The sequence below is a fragment of the Urocitellus parryii genome, chromosome 1 (genome assembly GCF_045843805.1).
Source record: "Urocitellus parryii isolate mUroPar1 chromosome 1, mUroPar1.hap1, whole genome shotgun sequence".
In the NCBI taxonomy this organism is placed as follows: domain Eukaryota; kingdom Metazoa; phylum Chordata; class Mammalia; order Rodentia; family Sciuridae; genus Urocitellus; species Urocitellus parryii.
In genome coordinates this window covers 60,275,246-60,298,275 of record NC_135531.1, presented here as the reverse complement: position 1 = coordinate 60,298,275, position 23,030 = coordinate 60,275,246, and the positions used below count along the sequence as shown (strand labels likewise).

The window sequence follows — 23,030 nt, the reverse complement described above, 5'->3', positions numbered from 1 at the left end:
TGGCCAAGTTCCAGAGTCAAAACTGAATTAAAAACTCATTAAGTACTTGAGCAAGGAAAGCTGAGTGTGCCCTGCAGTGGCTGGGAAAACGGAAAGCAGAGGAAGAGAAGGGGCGGGCACCACCCGTTGGCAAATGGCAGGCTGGGAGCGGGGCGGGCCAGTCCAGGAAAGAAGACAAAACAGGGCTGACTGGTCTGGCATGCAGACGTGTTCGTGAGTATTAGAATCTGGTGCAGCCGCATAATATATGCTAATTGCTATGTGTTCCTTTTTTCTTTCTTCCTTTCTATTTATGTATGTATGTATTTATTTATTTATTTATTGGTGGTGGTGGTTGCTGCCCCCAGGAAATGCTCAGTTGAAAGATCTGAAAAACAAACAGACGATGCAGAAATGTCAAAATGTAGACATTTACAAAAAGGAGGGGAGGGACAAAGAGAAACAGGAGATCCAGACTCAGATCTACAAAATGGCTATCTCAGCACCTCTCTGTTTCATGGGAAGCCTTATGGAAAATGAGGGAGCAGAAGGGGATGGTTTTCCATGTGTGATGATGCTCTTCACAGCATCTGTCCCATTGTTTGAAATCTGTTAATTGGATTTTTTTTTTAAAGTAGAGGCAAAAAAAAAAAAAAAATCTACCCACCAAAAGTCTATATAGAGTTAGCAAGTTGAGGTTCCAGAGTAGTTATCATAGCTTTTTAGCAAATATTAATAAGAAAAGTGTGAGCTACTTGTCTACTACTTTTCTGCACAGGACACTTCTCGGTTGACTTCAGGACTCAGCTACAAACCGGGGAAGGTCAACAGTTGAGCCCATTTAAAATAATTATCTATCCAGATGTGGTGGCGCACACTTATAATCACAGAGGCTCCGGAGGCTGAGGTAGGAGGACTGTGGGTTCAAAGCCAGCCTCAGCAACTGAGTGAAGCCCTAAGCAACTTAGTGAGACCCTGTCTAAATAAAATATAAAAAAAGGGCTGGGGGTATGGCTCATTGCTTAAGCACCTCTGGATTCAATCCCCTATACCAATAAATAAGTAAATAAATAAATAAATATCCATTCATAGGGAAGACTTAGGATATTTTTTGGTGTCTACCTCTAGTGTTCCCTTAGATACTTTGGTCAACTGTCATTTTTAAATCAAATAAAACAAACCAAGATATTAAAAAGAATGATTTGTCTAATGTAGCTGAAATACATAGACATTTCATATTTAAAAAAAAACAAACAAAAATAAAGGGACCCAGAGAAATACCCTTTATCATTGACATAAAAATCTTGAGTTGAAGTGTTTCAACTCCTTGTTGATTTTATATCTTCCCCCAATGACCCATGATTTTTTTTTCAATTTAAGAAAAATAATGTAATTTATCTTGTAATTGCAATGTTATACATATGAGACATTTAGGAAATTGAACAAGGACTTTGATGGGATATGACAGAAAGGCAATTCAGGTGTTTCCCCAAACAATATAGATCACACATTAAAACATCAGCTTATCTCCTTTAAGAATTATAAGGAAAAAAGTGACATAAATTCAAGCTTTTTCTAAGATACTTAAAAATTCTTATGAAACTTTTCTGGGGCAAAATGTTTAGAACACAGAAGATAAAAATATATAATCAAGTGTCAATGTGGGGGACCCTTGTTTTATACAACAAAAGCCTCTTCTGATTAATTTGTCCCAAGTTCTGGTCATCTGAGAGCAGATCCTTCTCTTGCTCTTCTCCTTCTGGGGATCAAACCCAGGGCTTCCTGCACACTAGGTGTCCTGCCTTCCACCAGGGACACATACTCCGACCCTTCGAGAAGCTGGAGAGAAAGAACCGCTGGGGCTGCTCTTGTGGTCTCATTTCAATTAAAAACATGCTTCCAGAGGCTGATCCCGAGTAGTGCTTCCAAAGAGGGACGATATCATGCAGGTTCTGGAACCTCCTCATCCCCAAACACTCATTCCTTGCAGGGCGGATTCCACTGGGTTTGCATGGAGGTAGGATGATGAGCAACGTTCCCTTTTCCTCAGTTAATGCAGACAAACTACCTGCACTGTGGAAAACCCACTGGTATCTGGCTCTCCATGTAGGATGGCCTTGCGGAGAAGACTCCCAAAACAGTATTAGAGAAAGTGCCAGGAACATGCTAGTGCACTTGGGCAGCCCTTGTGTCATGATCAATGTGCTGCAGCCACTGGCCTTCTGCATACCAGCCTCACGGTTAGGAACAAGCAGAGTGTTCTCTATCCCTTTTTGGAAAGATTCCTGACCTCAAACTCAGCCCAGGACACAGGTCACTATTTCCATGGTTTGGGGATCCTTTTGTCCTTTATTGAACTGAGTCAGAAACAAGGTCAGGTTCTTTTCAGGTTGGACTGCTGAATGTCAGCAAACAGGCCCGGCCATGTGCCTGCGTTTGGCCCCTGTCCCCATTCAACTCCTTGGCTTTACCAGGGCCCCAACCTAAGGAGGGCCTCATACTCGCTTGAAAACTGCCTTTCCAACCCTTGGCTTTGACCTCTTGCCTCTTCCAGATAATTAAGCTCACACTGAGCAGTAGTGCCCTCTGCAGCCTCTGGGTGCTCTATCTTCTGGTTTCTTCAGAATGAATTTCCAGCTTCTCCAGAACAATAGGAAGGTGGATAGGAGCTAGATGGTCTTTCTTTCTTTTGTACCTGGAGCTCTGGCAAAGGACATGTGAAGCCCGTTCTCCAGAGCCATTCCACCTCTTGGCATTTATACAGGGACAAAACGAACTCCCACTTTATACTATTTTATTTATGAAAGTGTAAAGAGTACTGCATTAGAAGAACTTTGATTAGCATAATATGGATAACTGCATATATTCCAAGTGTATGAATACATACAACAAACCAGTGGAGGGTAATGTGAGAAAGGATTATAGGAAGTGATTTGATGCAGCTACCCTTTCTATGAGAACTTGTCAGTTCTCATGGAAATTAAAATTCAGAAATTATCTCAAGAGCAAAATTTGCCAGAGTCTCCAGTTTATTTTCCTCCCTACCCAAATTCATTCTAAAATTGAATCTCAAGTCTTTCTTAATGGAAGATAGAAGAAAATACAACATATTTGACTCCCTGTCTAAATAACTTTTGCCTCATGGGCTTTAAATCTGTTTCTCAGGAGTGCTACCTTGTAGATTAAGAATACATTCATTGGGCATAGTGATGCACACCTGTAATAACCAGAACTCAGGAGGCTGAGGCAGGAGGATTGCAGGTTTGAGGCCAGCCTTAGCAACTTGGTGAGATCCTGTCTCAAAATAGAAAATAAAGAGGGATGGGGATGGTTTTGTGTCCCTGGGTTCAATCCCTGGTACCAAAAAAGAAAAAAAAAATACATTTGTCAATGCCTTCAGAATGCCCCTTGGCCAAGGTTTGATTGAATTGCATTCTAAACAAATCTCTTCTTGTTTAGCAGGCCATCATTAACTATGTGGCCCAAACTTCTTCCTTTTGTTTCCTACATCAAGTTTTCCTAAATCTGCAAATGGATTCATTCAGCTATAGTCTCCCAGAGAAGGGCAATGGCATTAACTTTAAAATAAAGAAAAAATAACTATGAATTAAACCTTCGGCAGAACATGTGGTTTAGGGACACGATTTGCTGTGGCATTCCCCAGATAGTGACCATGTGAAGATCTTATAGTTTAATATAAAGTAAGAATGGAGCTGAGTACAATGGCAATGGTGCACACTTGTAATCCCAGCTACCTGGGAGGCTAAGGCAGGAGGATCGGAAATTCAAGGACAGCCTGAGGAACTTAGTAAGACTCTATGTCAAATAACTAAAAAAAAAAAAAAAAAAAAAATGTTTAAAGGCTGGTGAGGTAGCTCATTGGTAGAGCACTTGCCTAGCATGCATCAAGACCTGGGTTCAATTCACTGTAGGGTGGGGGGGGGATCACAGAATTATCTTCTTTATGATGTCCAATTTTAATTGCTTAAGGGATTTTAGGGAATGATTGAATAATGAGATGCAAAATCTAATGTGTTTGTGAGGAAACCAGACAAACACAAGCAACTCCTGATACTTTTGGACATTTGGGGGCCTTAATCACGTTTAAAGAGCTGGGCAGCATTTCCTTTTTCATTCTGTAAGTATGACAGTGAGCTTTCTGCTGAGGGTGACAGTAGTATATTTTTCAGATCCTGCAGTTAGACTACCTGATCAGCTCGCTTCTGAAGGCTGCGTTTCAGTCTGCATTATTGTGGTAAATCCTTCTCAGAAACTGAATGGGTGGGGTTATGGCTCAGCAGTAGAGCATTTGCCTAGAACGTTTGAGGTCCTGAGTTCAATCCTCAGTACTACATAAAAATAAATAAATGAAATAAAGGTATTGTGTCCATCTACAACTAAAAAAAATTATAAAAGAAAGAAACTGAGTGGATGTTTGTGTGAACGTGGGTACCTACACTTTGAATTGTCCTGTTTTGCAAAATATTATCATCATCTGAATGCCTGTGCATGGAAGGCACTCATCTAGACTTGGAGATTTTCATAGAAACTGTTAACTTCACAGGAAGCTCAAGTGAGATCTTATACGTGGAAAGATGTGAAAGCATTTTGCTCACTAAGATCTTATAATTTCTTCAAAGGTAATAACTCAGAAGTCTTTAGGTGCTTCCTGTAGTTGAATTTTGTGATTGTTAATTACTATCAGAATTGGGGAAAGAGAAAACGCTGAGAACTGAAGTGGACAGGGAGATATCCCCAGAAGAAATCAAATGTGAGCAGAACTCTCAAGAAAATGATGAGATTGAAGTAGATATGATGCCTTGTTTCATAGCACAGTAAATGATTTCATCAAACAACACCCTTTATTTAAAACAAACTTCAAGCAAACTATCCACTGGGGCAAAAAAAAAAAAAAATGTTTGCAGGGATCAATTGGCATGAATATCTGATAACACATTCAGCTTTTTAAATTACTGGTTTATTTCATGGAAGCTTTTATTAATACGGCTCATTGAAATGAAATACCATTAGATAAAAGAAAAAACTTAGGAGCTGATTTGAAATCCAAATGCCTACATCCTACCCATCAAAGTATGACTCCTCAAAGGCCTCAGTCAGCAGCAAATTGGGTTCTTTATCTTCTTATCCCCTCCAAAAACAATGGTGTGAAGGGCAGCAAGAAAGTCAACTCTGTTTATGATGTTCCTAAGAAAATACAGCATTAGCCATGTCGTCATTCCTCTTGACCCTTTTAATAAATATTTCACTGTGCAAATGAGGGATTGGATTTAGAGCTGAAGGGTTTAGTTGGAGAAGGTTCTATTAAAATTTTCCTGCCTCTGTGCCCACTGAGAGGAGCTGGAACTGCCCAATTTGCAGGGGCTTAATATCCTCTGTGGCAGTCTCTGAAGAGGTGGTGGGAGCAATTTAACTTGTCAAGTCTTTGTGACATTGTCCTCTTTAACATTTAGTGTTATACACACACACACACACACACACACACACACACACACATGCACACACGTATATATACATGTATAATAAAAATAAAAACAGAATGTTGCAGCGCACACACACACACACACACACACACATGAACATTTAGTCAATAGGGCTAAAATATCCACTCAAGTCTTTCTGTTTGTATCTTCACATCGAGCCTTCAAAAATGGTACCCTTCTCCTGCTGCTGCCCAGGATAACATACAGAGCAGAAAAGAGTAAAGCAAATGGGGGTGGTTCTTCCCTGCTTAGAATAAGAAAAAAGGAGAATAATAAGGAGGAAAACACATGAGCAAATTTGGTGGGTTTCCTGGGGCTGTTTGTGAGATCAGCACAGTAAAGCTGGAGCCTACAGATGTGGTAGAGATCTTTAAAGACTGTAAGTTTGGGGTTTAAAGAAAAGGCATTTAAACATGGGAGGAGATTTCTTGGGATTCACCGGAATGCAACAGAGGGAGGTTGAGAACCAGGTTCCACAGAGGCATCCTGTGGTTCCCAGCGAGGGCACGCAAAGAATAAGAGCATTGAGGGGATTGGGGACTCAGCCCTGGGGTGCTGAGAACCACCCTTCAGGCCTGGGAGAGGAAAGACCCAAGGTCAGCAAGAACTGGGTGTCCTTTTCTGGGCAGCCAAGCATCCGGCCATGACTGAACGACATGGCCAGAGCACAGGTGGAAATATCCAGGTGCAGTCAGTCCCCATGGGCGAGTTAGCCATCTGCGCCTCACCTTTTGAATGATGCATAGTATTAATAAAACACCGTTTAAACAAATAGAAGAGTCACAGGCCCTTTGGGTTGGGCTGAGGTTTTATGTGAACTATTCTGGAGATGACCAGATTTATTCATTCTGACCAGAGCTCAGGACCTGAGAATTACCTGTGAGTTGTGTGTTAACAGATGGTGGCAGCCGAGGCACCATGTCACCCAGGACATGGTCTCAGGCCTCTTGAGCCTCATCCTTCTAGATCAGGCTGTTGACCCTAAACAGTCCCTTCCTGGTAGACCAGGTTACTGTGTTCAGCCCGATGCTGCCAGTACCACTAGCCTTGTCCCCTCCAGACTTTACTAGGGAAAGAAAAATCATCTCATACCACTTTTCCCTAACGGGCTAAAGGCTTGCCTAGGGGTAGGTCATTGTCAGATTCTAGATTTAACATGTTATGTCAGCTACTTGTAGTTTTTTAAATTTTTCCTTTTTGATGGCCAAATATAAAAAAAGAAGACTAGTTTACTTTTTGTTTTAAAGGCAGCTGGCTTTGAGGGTGAATAATAGTGGGATGATTTGGTTCTGATAGGAAGAGATGAGGGCAAAAGGTCAACTGTTTGCCTAGGTTTGATCAATGGTAGGAGTTTGATGGCAAATTAAATGTCAGATAAACCTGTCAAATGATCCGAGGAATCAATACCTGCTAGAAGAGTGGGTTGAGTCTTTAATGATCACATTTGCTCCCAAGGGAAATAATTCTCACAGTCCATTTGGACATTAGGGTAGTAATACATAAAACAACACGAGGACAATTTTAAATGAGGTCACTTTTTATATAATCGATCAATAGCGTATTCATCATCATGCCATCTTGTTTCTCAAAGAAGGGAACCAGTGAATCATCTGAGAGACTTTGGAAATGCAGAGTCCCAGGCTTCACTCCTGAATGAGAAAATCTAAGGGAGGCCATGAGAATCTGCATTTCTATGGCGCTCCTTAGATGACTGTGCAGAATATTTGATACTGAAACCTGCCAGGATATAGTCTTTCTCCTCCACCAGACAGGTGTCTCAGGTGTCTTGCAGAAAATAAAGTCTCGCCCAGAGTCTATGTAATATATCATAGCTGTGCATATAGAGGTCAAACCAAGAGTATTTGGATTGACTTCAAAAACCAGAAATAAGTTCTGATTGGATTAGTTAATGTCTTTGAAATATTCAGCCTCGACTCCTCTATGCAGAGGTGATACTTTAGTCTGTTTTCACTGCTGGACAAGATGATTGGAGGCACCACAGCATTTCTGTTTTTGAGTAGCAAAACAGATTGAATACTGGCTATACATATTAATGTATAGAGTCCTCTTGTCTTTCAAAATAAAAATTAAAAGCAAAACAAAGAGCTGGGTAGCTCAGTGGTAGAGCATTTGCCTTGCACATGTGAGGCACTGGGTCTGTCTTCAGCATCACATAAAAATAAATAAATAAAAATTAAAAAAAAAAAACTTTAGAGGAGGAAAGACTCATTTTGGCTCATGATTTCAGAGGTTTGAGTCCATGGTCAGCCAACTCCATTTCTGTGAACCTGAGATGAGACAGAACATTGTGGCAGAAGGGCATAGTGGAAGAAAGCTGCTTAGTTCATGGCAACTACGTAGCAGAGAGAAGGAGAGAGGGACCAGAGAAAAGACAGACCCCTCCAGGGCACACCTCCAGTGATCCACTTCCTCCAACTAGGGACCACCTCCATGAAATGGATTAATCCACTGAGGCGGTCAGAGCCCTGGTGATTCAATCATTACCCAAAAGCCTGACCTCTGAATCTTGCTGCACTGGGGACCATGCTTTCAACAAGTGAACTTTTGGGTCCAAACCATAACAGGTGATTTAGCTCAGGGTTCAGAATAGCACTATGCTTATAGGTCACCTCCGGGTGGGAGTGAAGGTGAGCAGAGAAGGCAGGGAACCATTACATCTTTCACATTTTTTCTCCATCATCTTCAACTTGCCTTTGCCCATCCTTTAGATACAGGCATTTCTGAAGACTATTCTCAGTGGGAGACTCTTACGGTGTTTGCCAAGAGTATCCACTAAAAGTATGCTTACTGTGCCTCTTGCCTAAGCATCAGATCCACATTTCTGCCTGCTTACTGGACAGAGCCACCTGCCTATCCCACAGGGACCTCAAATGCAGCAAGTCCCACACCAAACTACCCAGATCCCACCCTGGTCTCATGACTAACTCTGCAGACCCTTGGACTCTTGTGGCTCTATAGCTCCATGCTTTCTTTTCCTGTCTGTGAAACAAGAGAAGTATCTTCCTCATTGGGATATTGTCCAAATTTAATGAAATAAATAAAAGACACAAAGAACTTAGTGCTTGACCCAGGGTAGGTATTCAATATATCATAGCCATTTTATTATTCATTCCTTTATCAAATATTGATTGAGCTACTTCTGTGTCTCAGACATTATTTCAGACTTAGGTTTCCTGAATTAGAAATTGTCAAAACACTGAGTCTCTCCCCCATCAAACTGTGCTCCCTTCAGGATAGGGGTGTATCCCTTTTATGTGTTGCTCTCAATGTTCAGGTTATAAAAGTAGGACTGATTTGCCTGAATTAAACTCCAGAAAACTGTGTCCCCTATAAGTAATGAATAAATTAACAGAAAGAAAATACAACATGCTTTACAAAGGCAGAAGGAGACCATGAAGATTTTTGAGAACATCATGTGAGCATGGTGGTGCACGCTTATCCCGGATACCTGGGAGGCAGAGGCAGAAGGATTACAAATTCAAGGCTAACTTGGGCAAAACAGGAAGATACTGTCTGAAAATAAAAAATAAAGAGATCTGTAGCTCAGCAATAGAGCTCTTGCCTAGCATGCATGAAACCCTAGGTTCAATCTCCAGTAACCTAAGGAAAAGTAAAGCAATGTTTTTTGGTTTTTTTAAGGATTTTGAAAACATTTCTCTGAAACCTACTCTGTTCTCCAGGAAGTTGGGTCTAATTGTCAACCTGGTGAAAGTGCTGTCTTCAAGTTAAAAGTTAACTGATATTGTTAATCTATGACTTGGCAAAGCACCTGGCACATGGAAGGTATCCCTCAAAATAAAATTTATTCCCAAATTTATATCCCAAATGCTGGGATTATTCTATAATATTCCAAGGGAAATGTATCTCAGATAAGTCATTTTTTAAAAAATAAGGATTTGGAACCATGAAATTCCTAATATAATCTGAGAAGTGGATGAGAGTGAAGGTGAGCAAAGAAGGCAGGGAACTGTTACGTTTTTCACATTTTTTCTCCATCAGTGAGGGGCAGTAAAAGAAGTAGGGATCAGGAGTCAGACGGGCTGGATTCTAACCGAGTTCAACAGCTCATTCTGTGTCCCATAAAGACAGCTAACTCTTCTCAACAGCCTTCCCTGTTGGCTTTGTTTCCCCATCTGTAAAAAGAAAGAGTTCTGATCATTGACCTTGGTAATGTCCAAATGAGGTAATGTGCAAATAAATAATTTTACAAACCATAAAGTGCATCACAGCGGAAAGGCAGCGTTAGTATTTTGCCACCCACTTCCAAATAGAACCGTCTTTCTACAATATACATAGGAAATGCCTTTGGCACTTGTACAAATACACGTCTACCACCCATGACCGACCACAGCCGTGTCTGAAGCTTCCTCTTCTGTAAAATGAGAGGGAAAGAGAGAGGACGACATTGTCCCTAGGGCTCCTTCAGGTCCTCCCATGCTGAGAGGTGAGGAAGCTCTGATTCTTTACACCCTAAGAGCAACAGGTTCTCATGAGACTCATGGGGAGGACGCTTCCTTCCTGGCTGCTGGACTCCAGGTCTTAAAAGCGGAGAAAGGGAATCATTTCTTGTGCATGAGGGCTGTGAGTATTTTCCTTTGTCTGAAGTGGCTTTGTTTAGAGAACATCTCAGCCCCAGGAAACCAATTCAGAGACTTGGAAGGGCACAGTGGGAGAGCGGGGAGAGCGCATAGTAAGTGGTGAGGTACGAGATACATGCTGGTCTGTCATTTTTTGAATGAACCTGGACTTGGTTCCCTGACAGGGTACTAGATCACTCTGCACGAGGTGTGCAGTTTGTGTGTGTGTGTGTGTGTGTGTGTGTGTGTGTGTATCTATAGCATCTGTACACTGCTGAGGATATGACCTTCAGGCTGACTTGTCGGCTTCAGCTGGTGCCCACACTGGGCATTGCTGGTTCCCCTTGGGTGTCCACCAGGGAGGCCTAGTTCCATCAACACTACCCATGTTGTTTATTTCCACTTCTTTCTTCCACTCTCTTTTCACCTGATAGTCTGGATTCTCATCCCTTTGCCTTGAGGCTTTAAAAAAAGGGAGAAGAAGAAAGCAAGAGGAAAACCTAGGGGAATGAGGCAAGGTAGGAGAACCAGAAGGATTTAGAAAGTGGGTGAAGTACAAAAAGAACCCGGGACCCATTGTCCCACAATCTCTGCTCCTGGTGTGTGCAGTTAGAACATGCGGGGATGCCAACTGCAAGACCAGGTTCTCTCTGCAAGCAGGAGCAAGGCTTGCCTGCCTGGATCCAGAGGGCTGGGATGGCTTCTGCCTCCTGTGAAAAATGTGGAACCAGGAGAGAACCTGGGGAATGTGAAGGCCCTGGTTATTTGTTTATCCAGGCAGAAAAAGGCTGGGGGGACAAAGCACAAGATGGCAGCAGGCCCAAGGAAAGATGGGGTGGAAGTACTGGGAGACGTGGGGGAAACCAGACCCCAACCAATGGTAACAAAAAAGCAAATAATTAACGGAACAAGGACCGGGAAATGTAGGAAAAATTAGGTATAAATTCAAATTAAATAATCACGTAAACTCTCTGCCACACAAAAGATATCAAAGGTGAGAGAAACAGTTTTCTGGCTTCCAAGCAATGATCAACCTATTTATATGGAAAAAGATCATTTGTGAAATATCCCAAGCTTATTTACAATGGAATTTGACTCTTTTTTTTTAAGTCTCTTTTTAATAAAGTGCATGTCCAGAATTGGAAGTGTGATGTGACATCCGGGAACACACATCAGAGATGAAACACATGCAGAAACAAAAATTCATTTTCAATAGAAAAGAAATGCCATTTCCAGGAGTATCAGGGGAGGTGGGAGAGAACTTGGCTGATTGTTCAGCAGAAACAAAGGAGGAATTGGCCTCAGGGTTTGTGTGGGAGGCCAGGGTGCCCCTGATGGGAGGGAGTAGGGTATATTCTCCCAGCAGTGGAGCCGCACTACTCAACATAACTGACCCAGCCTCCGCGTTACCCTCTTACAAAGGGGAATCTTGGCATCACAACTTGAAAGTTTCATTTTGCACAGGAGTGGGTCAGTACAAGAAGGAAAACAGGATAGTTCCAGGTCCCTGACTACTTGGCCATGAGCAGCTGTAAGTGGAGGTAACCTGAGTCCCAGCCCTGCTCTTTCACACTGAGAAAGTCATTAGAACTCAGGTCTACAGTCCAAAAAGTGAGGAGAGTAGTATCTGCACCCAGCACTTCATGGGAATGTTATAAATCGTAAACCAAGCTTGATGTGAAGGAACGGTGCTTAAGAACTCTAAAGCACCATTTCTGTGTCAAGCTTTGTTGCTGTATCCTTCAGATGGGCTTTCTGGGGATCAAAGATCAGATGTTGTCACTAAGTTCATCTGTGCATTAGTTTCATGTTTAGTTGTGTTCGGTCCAGATAGGGTGGCACCTGGCACCTTGAAGGGGCTCCCATGTGACCATAAAAACCAGCATGCCCGTCAGGTGATACTTGTGCCGACTTTTGCACAAGGTCCCCATGACCTCTGAGACACCAGCCTAGAAACTGTTCTTCGGGCTGAGCTGAAGGGCAGATAAACAGGAAAAGATAAACAAGTTGATTTGACATGTGAGGGTCCTGAGAAGCCAGACCCCTCCAGGATTAGTGTTCCTTCCCCGGAGAGGGATTCAGCGCAGTTTCCTGGTAACAGTTGGCCTCTTGTTTTCCATGTGGACACCAGGTTTGGGGATCTGGGTAATCAGGAGATACCAGGTCCCCAGCACTTTTGTTTTGTCCCCAAGTGCCTCCCTGGCAGGGGTGAAGGGACTTAGTTGTTTTCCCTGCCTTGTGGTCATGTGGTCCCCCAGGACTGAGGTGATTTCTTGAAGGAGGCTTCTGTGAAGTCAGGTTGCCTCAGCTCCTGGATTCTTCCCCTGAGCCCAACTCTGGGGCAGCCAGGAAAATCTGCTAATGGTGGCATCTCATAAACTCTGTTACCAGGTGACCTGTGTTCACACCTTCTGTCTCTCTGTCTCTGTCTGTCTGTCTGTCTCTCTCTCTCCCTCCCTGTTTTTCTTGCTCATAAATGCCGAGGTAGGATGGAAGAGCTCAGGAAACCACCATGGACTCCTGAGCAGGCCTTTCTGCTGCCTCTGCTCCTTGGTTGCACACTGGCCCCTTCTCTCCCTCTGAGAAAGGAGCTGGGGACTCTTGCTACCCAGTTGGGACCTGTTCTGCACCCAGTGTTAAATCCTTCCACGTTGGCTTCCTTTCCCTTCAACCTGACCACACATTTGCTTTATGTATGACGTGGGTTCCTGCAGAAAAGAGACCTGGGTATGATTCAAATAAAAAGCTGTTATTAAAAACTGCTGGGGGACCTGTTGTAATTACCTGTTGGTAATTTCAGTCCCTCCACAGAGCGCCTTTCCTTTCTTGCTTATATCCATTTAGCTTAATTTTACCTGGGGAGTGTTCTGTCTACATGGTTTCAGGTGAGGGGTTTCTCTCCAATCCACGGTCCTCGCCCTCTTCCTTTCTCTTTGACTTTAACATCAACACATCTTCTGCCTGTGGCCTTTCTTGATCTGCCAGATCTTTCTTTTAGCTCAGTTATCCCAGGCCTCCTTCATCCCACACATTTCCCTTTCTAACCCTAGAATCTTCTTTAACCTTCTCTACGAGGTCTGTGTCTTCACCTTGGGGGGGGGAGGTCCCTTAAAGTGTCGAATCACAATGTCAAATGCCTTTTCTAAAAAGAACCCACCTGGTTTCCACCTGGCAAGGAGCCATCTCTATGGGGCAAGAGGGCTATTCTCCTTGCTAGAGCCCCTCACCCACTCTGACCCTGGGTCCTGGTTATCAGTGACTCAGGACCCTCCTTGTCTAATCCATCCCATGCAGAGTGGAAATTGAATGCTTTCTTTATTCTTCAATTAGCTTTTCTAGATTATGCTTGCCACATGTTAATTTTTCAGGAAAAAAGAAGTTGTAAAAATTAAATTTGGGCTTGTGATCATTAATGGGAAAAGACTTAAATATTCATCTCCAAGACATATAATGATCACCCTCTTAGAGACCATTTGAAAGGTCTCAGCAACACTGGTTATGTTTTCCCTGGAGGGTTTGCTCCAAGTAGCTGGGAGCTACCTGGCCGCCTTGGTCGCTCTGCTGTCCCTCATGCCAGGCTGTTGCATTAGGAGCTGCCTGCCCAGGCCCAGGGCCCGAGGTTGCTCTGACTCCTGCAGAAATGTTACCACCTCCCAGCTACTATGTTCCCAGTCCAGTGGGGAGGAAAGCATCAGCCAGGTGTGAAAGAAGGTTCTGAGCTTTTGGTGTGGGGGGGGTAGTTTGTGGCTGTTCCCAGTGGAGTACGTCTCTGAGTTCAGCCATCCTCAGCTTCTGAAATTGAGGAGAGACCTTGTGTTTTATGTGTGCTCACAAGTACAAGTTTAGATGAATCTCTAGCTCTAGGGAAAAGAGACCCTGTAAGCATCCTAGAATCTTATGTACAAAGAAAACAACATTTTGCTTTAAGAGATTTCAAAATCACCTGCATATAGCAAAACAGGAATGACTCAGCAGCCTCACTTTAAGAAGACACATAGATTCAATGGATCAGATTTTCAAGAGGGGGAAAGAAATTCCAGCCATAACTGGAAAATACAGGCCTCTTTTCAAGTTCCAAACACAGCTTTGGAAGAGCACAGACAAAGGTCTCATTGTCTGCAAGGCCCCTGCTGCTTCAAGGGGTCCCCAGACCGTCCTCTTTTGATTCAGAGGTGGAGCAGACCCTTTTTGTCACACAACTGCCATCTTGGCTGCCCCCATACTGCCAGGTCAGGCCTCACAGTCACACTGAGTTCTGTGGGGAAACCCCTGAAGAACACTCTTTCTGATGCGAGCAGTGAGTGACATTCCCCGGCTCCCCTCAGACGGACTATTCATGGGGGCTGCCTGATGGTCACCCGGTGAGCTGGGAGGGCACACTGGAATGGTGGGGAGAGGCTGGAACCCTGTCGTCTTTCTTTCCTGGGAACTGCTTTTCTGAAGCAACTGAATGAGACCTTTACAGGCCAGGGTAGTGGCCTCTCCTTCAGAATGCCTGGCCCACTTCCCAGTGTGAAACATTCCCCAAATATGCAACTCTGTGAGCCTCCCAGCCGCCTGACAGCCGCCTGCTGTGGGAGAGCTGGTACCCAGGGGATGCGGGGGTGGGGGCGCCTGCAGGACCCTCTACCCAGCTGTGGCTTTGCTAGATTGGCCCAGGAGGCTCGGCGGCCCCCTGTCCTGGAGGAGAATCTGGCCCACAGTCCAGCCGTGACAAGAGCACACAACTTCCCTCTCTCCTTTTAAGTCCCCTCCTTCGTCCTAATAAATCCTATAAAAAGGCTTTTGTTGAAGGAGCAGCCATTGCATCTTGGTGCATGGACATCGCTGGTGTCATTCCATCCTCCGGGTGTTTTCCAAAGATGGATGAAAAGAACATCGGTAGCTGAATTCCTGGGTGAACAGGTCTGGAAATTGGCTTGGGAGGAGTGGAGGTAGACGGCAGCTGTCACATGCATTTGTTTTGTTTGCAATTGATGAAGCCAAGGAGGAGGGGAACTGCCGGAGGATGGTAAGAAGCCCCTTCAGGGAGCACCTGGCAGCAGGTGGCCTCTGGGACCCGGCTAGGATATGCAGTGCGGGCAGGGGCATGGCTGTGCCGGCTTCAGTGAGCTGGGTTGGGGGCAGAGTGTAGGATCACTTAGGAAAGAAAGGGGCTCTGAGACCACTACTGACTCTTGGGGTGGGCGCTCCTTCTACAAACTTACTCATCTGCTTTTATGAATTCCTGCAGAATATAGTCAGGGACAATGGTCAGACCCCAGCATGGGTCTGCCTGATACTTTGGGTACTCAGGTCAAACTTATGAAAAGGGAGATGACTGTTTGCTTCTCTTTGGTCTCACACTGTAGCTTAATTTTGACCCAATTTCCTGCCTTCAAAGATCCTGAAATCTTTGTTCAAGGAGGCACTCAGAGGCCACTCGATAGAGGATGGATTTGTGTGTATTGCTGATTTTTGTTTTATCATTTCCTTATTATTTAATTTGCTTTTCTTTGGCTTGAGCTTTAAATGCACATATTTGTCAAAAACAAAAACAACGAAAAAGCCAAAAGCAATTTCCAATGAATTACAGAATTCAGCATTCATAAATAAAGGAAATTTCTTTTCTCTTTTTTTTTTTTTCTTAAAGAACTGTTTAGCGTTGTCCTGATGTGAAGTTTTTTCATTTTTAGATGTTTGGAGTAAGGCACTGCTCTTAATTTTACTTACCTTTATGTAGGTAGTTCTTTGTTTTGTTTATTGATTCTTCTCTGAAAGCTTTGAGGCTTCTTCTTTAAGCCCATCTCTGATTTTATTCATGTATTCATCCTTTCCACGGTGAATCGGTATTCCGTTGTCTGTGCATACGGATTTTATTTGGCCTTTTCTGGGTGCCTTCCTTCTCAGCTTGACCACTCACTCACTGGTTGGGTGAGGTGGGTACTTAATTTTCTTCTTCAGACTCATCACCTTCAACAGTAACAGGAATTATCATGATACCTCAGTCATAAGCGAAGTTGTATATATGAAGTCTTAGAACAGTGCTGGACACCATTGTGGCTGAGTTGGGGCTGCTTCTATGTCCGAGGTGGGGCTTACTGGTAAATAATAGCTGTTAAGGAAAGCATGATGTTAGAGGAGAATGAGCTTGAAAATGGCCATGTTGAGAATGTCAACATGTTGTCCAGAATCTGTAGGGCTCCTGGTCCTTGAGGGGAAAAGGGGAAAATCCTCAGCCCTGTGCCTAGGCTGGTTGCTTTGTTTCTAAACACTTCACTGAGATGTGATTTGCATAACCTACCATTCACCCACGGAAGTAAACTACTCGATGCTGGTTGGTAAATTAATTATTTTTAAAGTTACAATAAGATATAAATAAAACAAAATCTGTCATTTTAACAATTTTTATATGAACAATTCAGTGGTGTTAATTATATTCACAAAGTTGACTAACAACTATCACCTCTATTTTCAAAACATTTCCATCACCCCAAGCAGAAACCGGACCCACAATCCCTCATGCTCCCTCCCCTGATAACCTCTCATCTACTCTCTGTGAATTTGCCACTTCCAGCTCTTTTATTGGAGCAGAATCATATATTTGTCCCTTATGTCTGGCTTATTTCTTTGAGCATAATGTTTTCTGGGGTCGTCCATGTTGTAGCTTTATCAGTACTTCCTCCTTTCCACGGTGAGTGGGTATTCTGTTGTCTGTGTGTACGGATTTTATCTGGGTTGTCTCACCTTTTGACTGCTGTCAATATTGCTGTAATTAGCATTGATGTATAAGCACCCATTTCAGTCCCTGCTCTCCGTTCCACTAGGAAGGGAATGGCTGGGTTGTTGATAATTCTGTTTGAGCTTTTTGAAGAACATTAACTTAAGCTATTTGTCTGGAAAACAGTTGCCCCTGGTCATTTTCCCCTCTCTATTTCTCTCGGTTGGTGTCCTCCTCGCTCAGATTCCAATCTGCTTCCTCCTGTCGCCCAAGCTTCCTTGTGCTTCCGAGCAGCCGATGCATTCTTGTCTACCCTCCAACCACGTGTCTCCCCCCCCCCAACTTTCCGAGGGATGCCCCTCTTCTCTGTCAGCTGGCAGAGCACACACAGCCGGCTCTGGCTGTACACCCCCTGATGGCTTTCATCTGGCTGGCAAGGGAGGGGGTGTCGAGGCCTCCAAAAACCTCCGTCCACCCTGGCTGGAGGGCTGTTCAGCCGCAGGATGACCCTGTAAGATGGGGGAAGGCTGGGATGTGGAGCAGGGCTTCAGTCCTCCCACACACCTTGATTCTCCGTCAACCTTGCTTGTCTTTAGGGGGCCGTTTGGCCACCCTGTCCAGAAGGAAGGTTGTTCTTCCCTTTTCATTGGCCCACAGTTTCCCCACTTTTCTATGAGCAAGTGAATTAATTAAGGAATCCCCCAACAGACTGCGAGCCTGCCTCAGACAGCCATTCTGGTTGTTGGGCTAATTGTTAGTCCGGGTTTCTGGATGTCATTCATTTCACAATGAGGCTCCTAATTAATCTCAGCGCAGTTCTCACCAGAAGAAAGGCTGATAGGGAGAAACATCCCCGATTACCATGAGAAAAGAAATGTCAAGAGCCCCAGTTGAGTTTTCCTGGCATCCACGCCTTGTCTCAGAAGAAAACCGCCATTAGGGCACTGAGGCTGCCTGGCGATCTACCATGAAAACTAGAGAGTGAGGGGTCACTGATCTGCAGGCCACCCGGACCCAGCGCCGGGTGGAGCCTGCTGCCTGCACCCTCTTCATCGGGAGCCCGGATTGTGTTTCCCCAGAGAGTGCAGAGAACCCCGGTGCCCCTTGCCACCTTGGAGGCAGAAATTCCTCCCTGAAGCTTTTCATCCGGAAAAACTAAAGATCTGCTCTTTGTGTGTTTGTGTGTTTCTCGTGCCTGCAGGACAAAAGATCCTTCATCACCGAAGTGACGTTCTAGAAACAGTAGTCCTGATCAACCCTTCAGATGAAGCCGTCAGCACTGAGGTAAGCATTCGAACCCGTAGGGGCTGGGGCACGGTCCCCCACACTGACTCCAGGAGCTGGACAGGAGGGGGCCAGCCAGGGTCATGAGAGGAGGAGAAATCCTGGGTGCAGGGGTTTTCCTTAACCTGCACTCAGTGGCTGGTTCTCTGCATCAGCACCACCTCAGACAGCGCCTCCCAGTAAGGACATACTGAGGCTGTCATACTTTGTGTGTGTGTGTGTGGGGGGGGAGACAGTGTAGAATGGGGGCATCCGTGGGGTGCGTGCTGGAGGGGTAGAGTCTAGCAGGAATATAGCAGAGGATATCGATTGCAAGCCCTCCGGCTGGGGTGTACAGGAACCTAACTTGGAGAAGAATGGCAACTTAGATGCAAGCCCATTGCAAGCTCTCCTGCACAACCCTTATCCCTGCTGAAAGGCAGGCCAGCATAGTGGTCAGGAGCATGGACACCACCTGGGTTCCCACTCGCAGGTCTGCCACTTACTAGCTGGTGGCCTTGGGTGGGTTATTTACTGTCTTTGTCTCAGTTTGCCCTCTGTGAAAAGGAGATCGTAACAGTCCCTACATGGAATGTGTGTACATAATGTGGTACTTGGAAGTACTTTGGACAGAGTGTGGCATGTGATGACGAAAGCGTGTTGGCTACTATTGTTCCCAACATATGAAAGCATGGTTAGAGTAACTGGGGATTTCAGAGCCCACTGTGACAGAGAACTAGGCTGAAGCCCACAGTCCGTGGTCACCCAGGCTCAGGAACTGATATAACTCCATTTCCAACTTCCTTTATCAGAGTTTAGCACTTTGGAAACTGAGTTGTTTCCTGGATTTTAAAGCTGTTAAAGATAGCTTTAAGATGGAAAGCATCCATTATTTGCAGTGTCTTCTGCCCATGCTTTGAGCATCTATGATTATACTCTATTTTTTTAATGAGAAATAATTCATATGCATAAAAGCTGTTCTTTTAAAGTATGCAATTCAGTGATTTTTGGCCTATTACAAAGTTGTACAATCATCACCACTAATTCCAGAGCATGTCCATCATTCCCCAAACCCATTAGCAGTCCACTCCCCATTCTCCCTTGCTCTGGCAACCCATAACCTATTTTATGTCTATAGATTTGCCTGTTTTAGACATTTCACATAACTTGTGCCCTTTTTATCTGGCTTATTTTACTTAGCATGATCGTTTCAAGGTTCAGCCATGTTGTCACATATATCAGCTCTGCATTCCTTTTGATGGCTCTATAATATTCCATTATGTGGATATAGTACATTTGTTTATTCATTCTTCAGTTACTAGATATCTGAGTTGCTTCCACTTTTTCACCCTTATAGTGTAGCCTATTCTGACTCTCTTCTCCCTGCTTCAGATGAACAAAACCTCTTTGACAATCCATTAAGGTGAAAAGTTGAGGAAAGTGAGGGAATAGCAATCTCTCTGTGACTAATAGAATCAGGGAGTAATTATAACCTGAAAAGATGGGAGGATTAATCTGTGTCCAGGCAGACTGCCTAGAACAGCTATGAGGAATGGTCAATGAAAAATAAGGATTTTTTTAACGATTTTTTTTTAGATATTCATGGACTTTTATTTTATTCATTTATTTATATATGGTACTGAGAATCGAACCCAGTGCCTCACACATGCTAGGCAAGTGCTCTACCACTGAGCCACAACTGCAGCCCACAAAAATAAGGATTTTGAAAAAGGAATCCAGGCTTGCCTGCAGAGCAGCTGGGACTGAAACACTTGCTTGGGTACATGTGTCTTCCCGTGATGAGACTGTGGGGTCCTTGGGCGAGGAGGGGTCCTGGTCTGTTTACTTCTACCCTCTGCCCTCAGTGCTTCCCATGATGCCTGGCACCCAGTATGTGTCACACATTCACGAATTGGACCCAGAACAAATATCTTGGTGCTCAGACGGGTGTTTCTGCTGAAGGACAGCTGGCTTCCTGCCATGTAAAGTTCACAGAGAGTTCTTTAGTGCAACCATTTGCAGTTCAGTTTCAAAGATCACTGTTGAGGGGAAGCCTTTCCGTCATGCTCAGTGCCCTGCACCTTGCAGATCCCACTGGAGACTGTCTTTGGAGCCGTGTGCCTGCTCTAGGAAGGAAAGGGGAGGGACCCGAGGTGGGAGGGGCGGGCCTGGACCCTGGCTGGAAGCCTAACCTTCCCGAGGGGGCCCTTGGGCTGTACATGGTGACTCAGCCTGTGGGATTCTGGCAAGACGGTCCTGGTCTCCCAGACGGCCTGCTGCTAGCAGACACTTCCGAACAGCTGTGGAGCACACGCCTGCCAGCTGTGAAGGCTGCCTTACAAACCAGGAGGAGACTAGGAGAGAAAGTCAACTGCATGACTGTCTGGGTTATAGTAGAACTTTGGAAATGGTGTTGATGGGTGAACTCCCAGTGGCTTCGTCCATAAAGTTTGCAGATAATTCCTGCAGCCACTGCTGCACTCAGCCCTGCCTGCCCCAACCCCGACCAACCCCAGGGGAAGAAAGTAGACTCCCAGGGCCTGAACACCTTTGGTTGATAACTTCATGTGCCCCAAAGCCCCGTCCTGGAGGCAGGTGGCTGTGCTCCCCGGGGCTCATGGCTGGTTCCCCGTGTTTTCTTTCAGGTGCGCCTGATGATCACCGACGCCGCCCGACACAAACTGCTCGTGCTGACCGGGCAGTGCTTCGAAAACACCGGAGAGCTCATTCTGCAGTCTGGCTCTTTCTCCTTCCAGAACTTCATAGAGATCTTCACCGATCAAGAGGTGGGCTCCTTTCTGGGGATAGCTCAACCTCCAGTTGTTTGATGATTATTTAGCTGTAGGCTCTTCTTTGAAAGCACTAGGGAGATAGAAAGAGGAGAGGAAGTCTTATGGCTCCTTTGAAATAAGCAGAACTGTGTGTGATCCAAAGTACTTTATTCTTATGGTTTATCATGGAAAGAATCTAGAGCACTCATAATTATTTGGAATCACCTGATGTGCTGGAGACATAGCTAGGTGTGTGGGGCGGGGCAGGGTGTTTAGAAATAGTCAGAGTTCACAGATAGCATCTGGGCATGGTGGTGCATGCCTGTAATCCCAGTGACTCAGAAGGCTGAGGTAGGAGGATCACGAGTTCAAAGTCAGCCTCAGCAAAGGCGAGGCACTAAGCAACTCAGTGAGACCCTGTTTCTAAATAAAATACAAAATAGGGCTAGGGATGTGGCTCAGTGGTCGAGTGCCCCTGAATTCAATCCCAGTACAAAAAAAAAATGTTTACAGATAGCAGAAATAATGGGGAGACTTGGAATGGCAGAGCCAAATAGAAAATCTAGGTTCCCTGTTTTCTGCAAGAATACTTCGAAGATCTCTTTAGCTTTTGGTAGGCTGCCACTGCTTTGATCTCTTTCAATACTTGTGCCTACTTTCCTTGGCCTAATTATTTTTTTATTTCTCTTCATTTTAATCCCAGTGTTTGAATTTGGGTTGTATAACTAGTCCACCAAAAAGAGAGGGACCTGAAAGGGGAGGCACGTAGGAAAATGGGGCATGACTGTGACCCCAAAAGAGATGGTCAAAGTAGCTAAGCTGGAGCTGGATCATTAATATTTCTCACAAAGACATCTTACCTCAAGGAAGATACTGATGAAGTATTGAAAACTATAGGAAGCTGGTAGTATTTGGTGAAATCAGATGAAAGATCTGAATTTGTTTATTTCTACTTGAGAATTTGCCCTGGCTGAGAAACTTTCCAAAATAATGTGCCTTTTTGATTTAGCACATTTGTTCATAGTGGTTACAGATAGAGCTCAGGACCGTCGTCATTGGGGCCTGCCTGTAGCTGGTGGCAGATTTCTAAATGGAGAGAGGCTGGGGATCTGCTGAGGCGGAGGTGCCAGGACCGTTTAAAACTGTCTCCTTGCGACGGCAGCTTGTCCATCTCCTGTGTGTCATGAAAGGCCAAGTGTCTTTCTGCATTTAATCTCCCTTTGCCTGATGGTTCTTGGAAAAGTCCCTGTGTACTTTTCCTCAACCACAAGAGCTGTAAGAAAACTGCCCAATTTCATTTAGTTTACCTCTGTAAAAACACAGGTCAGATAACAAAATGATTGTCACTCTCCACCCACGGGGGACCAAGACACAACATGACCATGAAAATGAACATTTCACCACAGCCCTCTGTAGGTGTGGGGTCATCTGCAGCTGGAAGCATAGGACACTGGTTCCCCAAAGCAAAAAGCTGTCCCCCAGGCATCAAGGAGTCCCTTCCTCTAAGCATTCAAGGCTCTTGGACCTGGTATCTCTTTGCCACTTCAGAATGGAAATTTGGCTCTTTTTTTTTTTTTTTTTTTTTTTTTTTTTTTTTTTTTTGATACTGGGGTTTGAACCCAGGGGGCACTTTACCACTTAGCTACACCCCCTAGTCCTTTTTTGTTTATTTGTTTTGAGACAGGGTCTCACTAGCTAAGGCTGGTCTTTAACTTGCAATCCTCCTGCCTCAGCCTCCTGCATTGCTGGAATTACAAGCATGCACCACCCTGACCTGCCCTTTGGCTCTTTCTCCAGAGCTTGTGATCTGTCTTCCCCCCAAGCTATTAGAGGCAGCCTCCATGCCTCATTGGTTCTGGTCTCCATGGCTCCCACATGTAGTAAAGGTCCAGTAAACCATCGTTGAATGGCATTGAAATTCCTGAGCTTGAGCTATAATTCTTGCTCTGTCTACTGCTCTGAGGTTGATGTGTGATCACTGGAAGGACAGACTCTTTTGCAAGATTGTATCCTCAAGTTCATGTTGTACCTGGGGCAGATGGGCAGTGTCTGATAGCTCAGAGGCCATGCACATTATCAGTACCTTGTCCCAGGGAGGCAGGAGAGCTGCAGAGGACTGGAGTTGGTGCAGTGGTGGGCAGCTAACCCTGGAACCTCTGGCTCCTTCCTCTGCACGTGGACACCTTTCTGCATTTCTATGCATTTCTGCAGTTGGTTT

General features: G+C 44.7%; 1 protein-coding gene across 1 annotated transcript in view; it reads left to right on the top strand.

Annotated features, from left to right (window-relative positions):
* The window catches only part of Map1b (microtubule associated protein 1B), a 102,781-nt gene that overhangs the window by 59,148 nt on the left and 20,603 nt on the right, over window positions 1–23,030 (top strand). Inside the window, exons 3-4 of the mRNA XM_077800374.1 lie at window positions 17,980–18,062; window positions 20,687–20,827. Of these exons, the coding sequence (XP_077656500.1) occupies window positions 17,980–18,062; window positions 20,687–20,827 (224 nt within the window). The remainder of the gene's footprint in view (window positions 1–17,979; window positions 18,063–20,686; window positions 20,828–23,030) is intronic.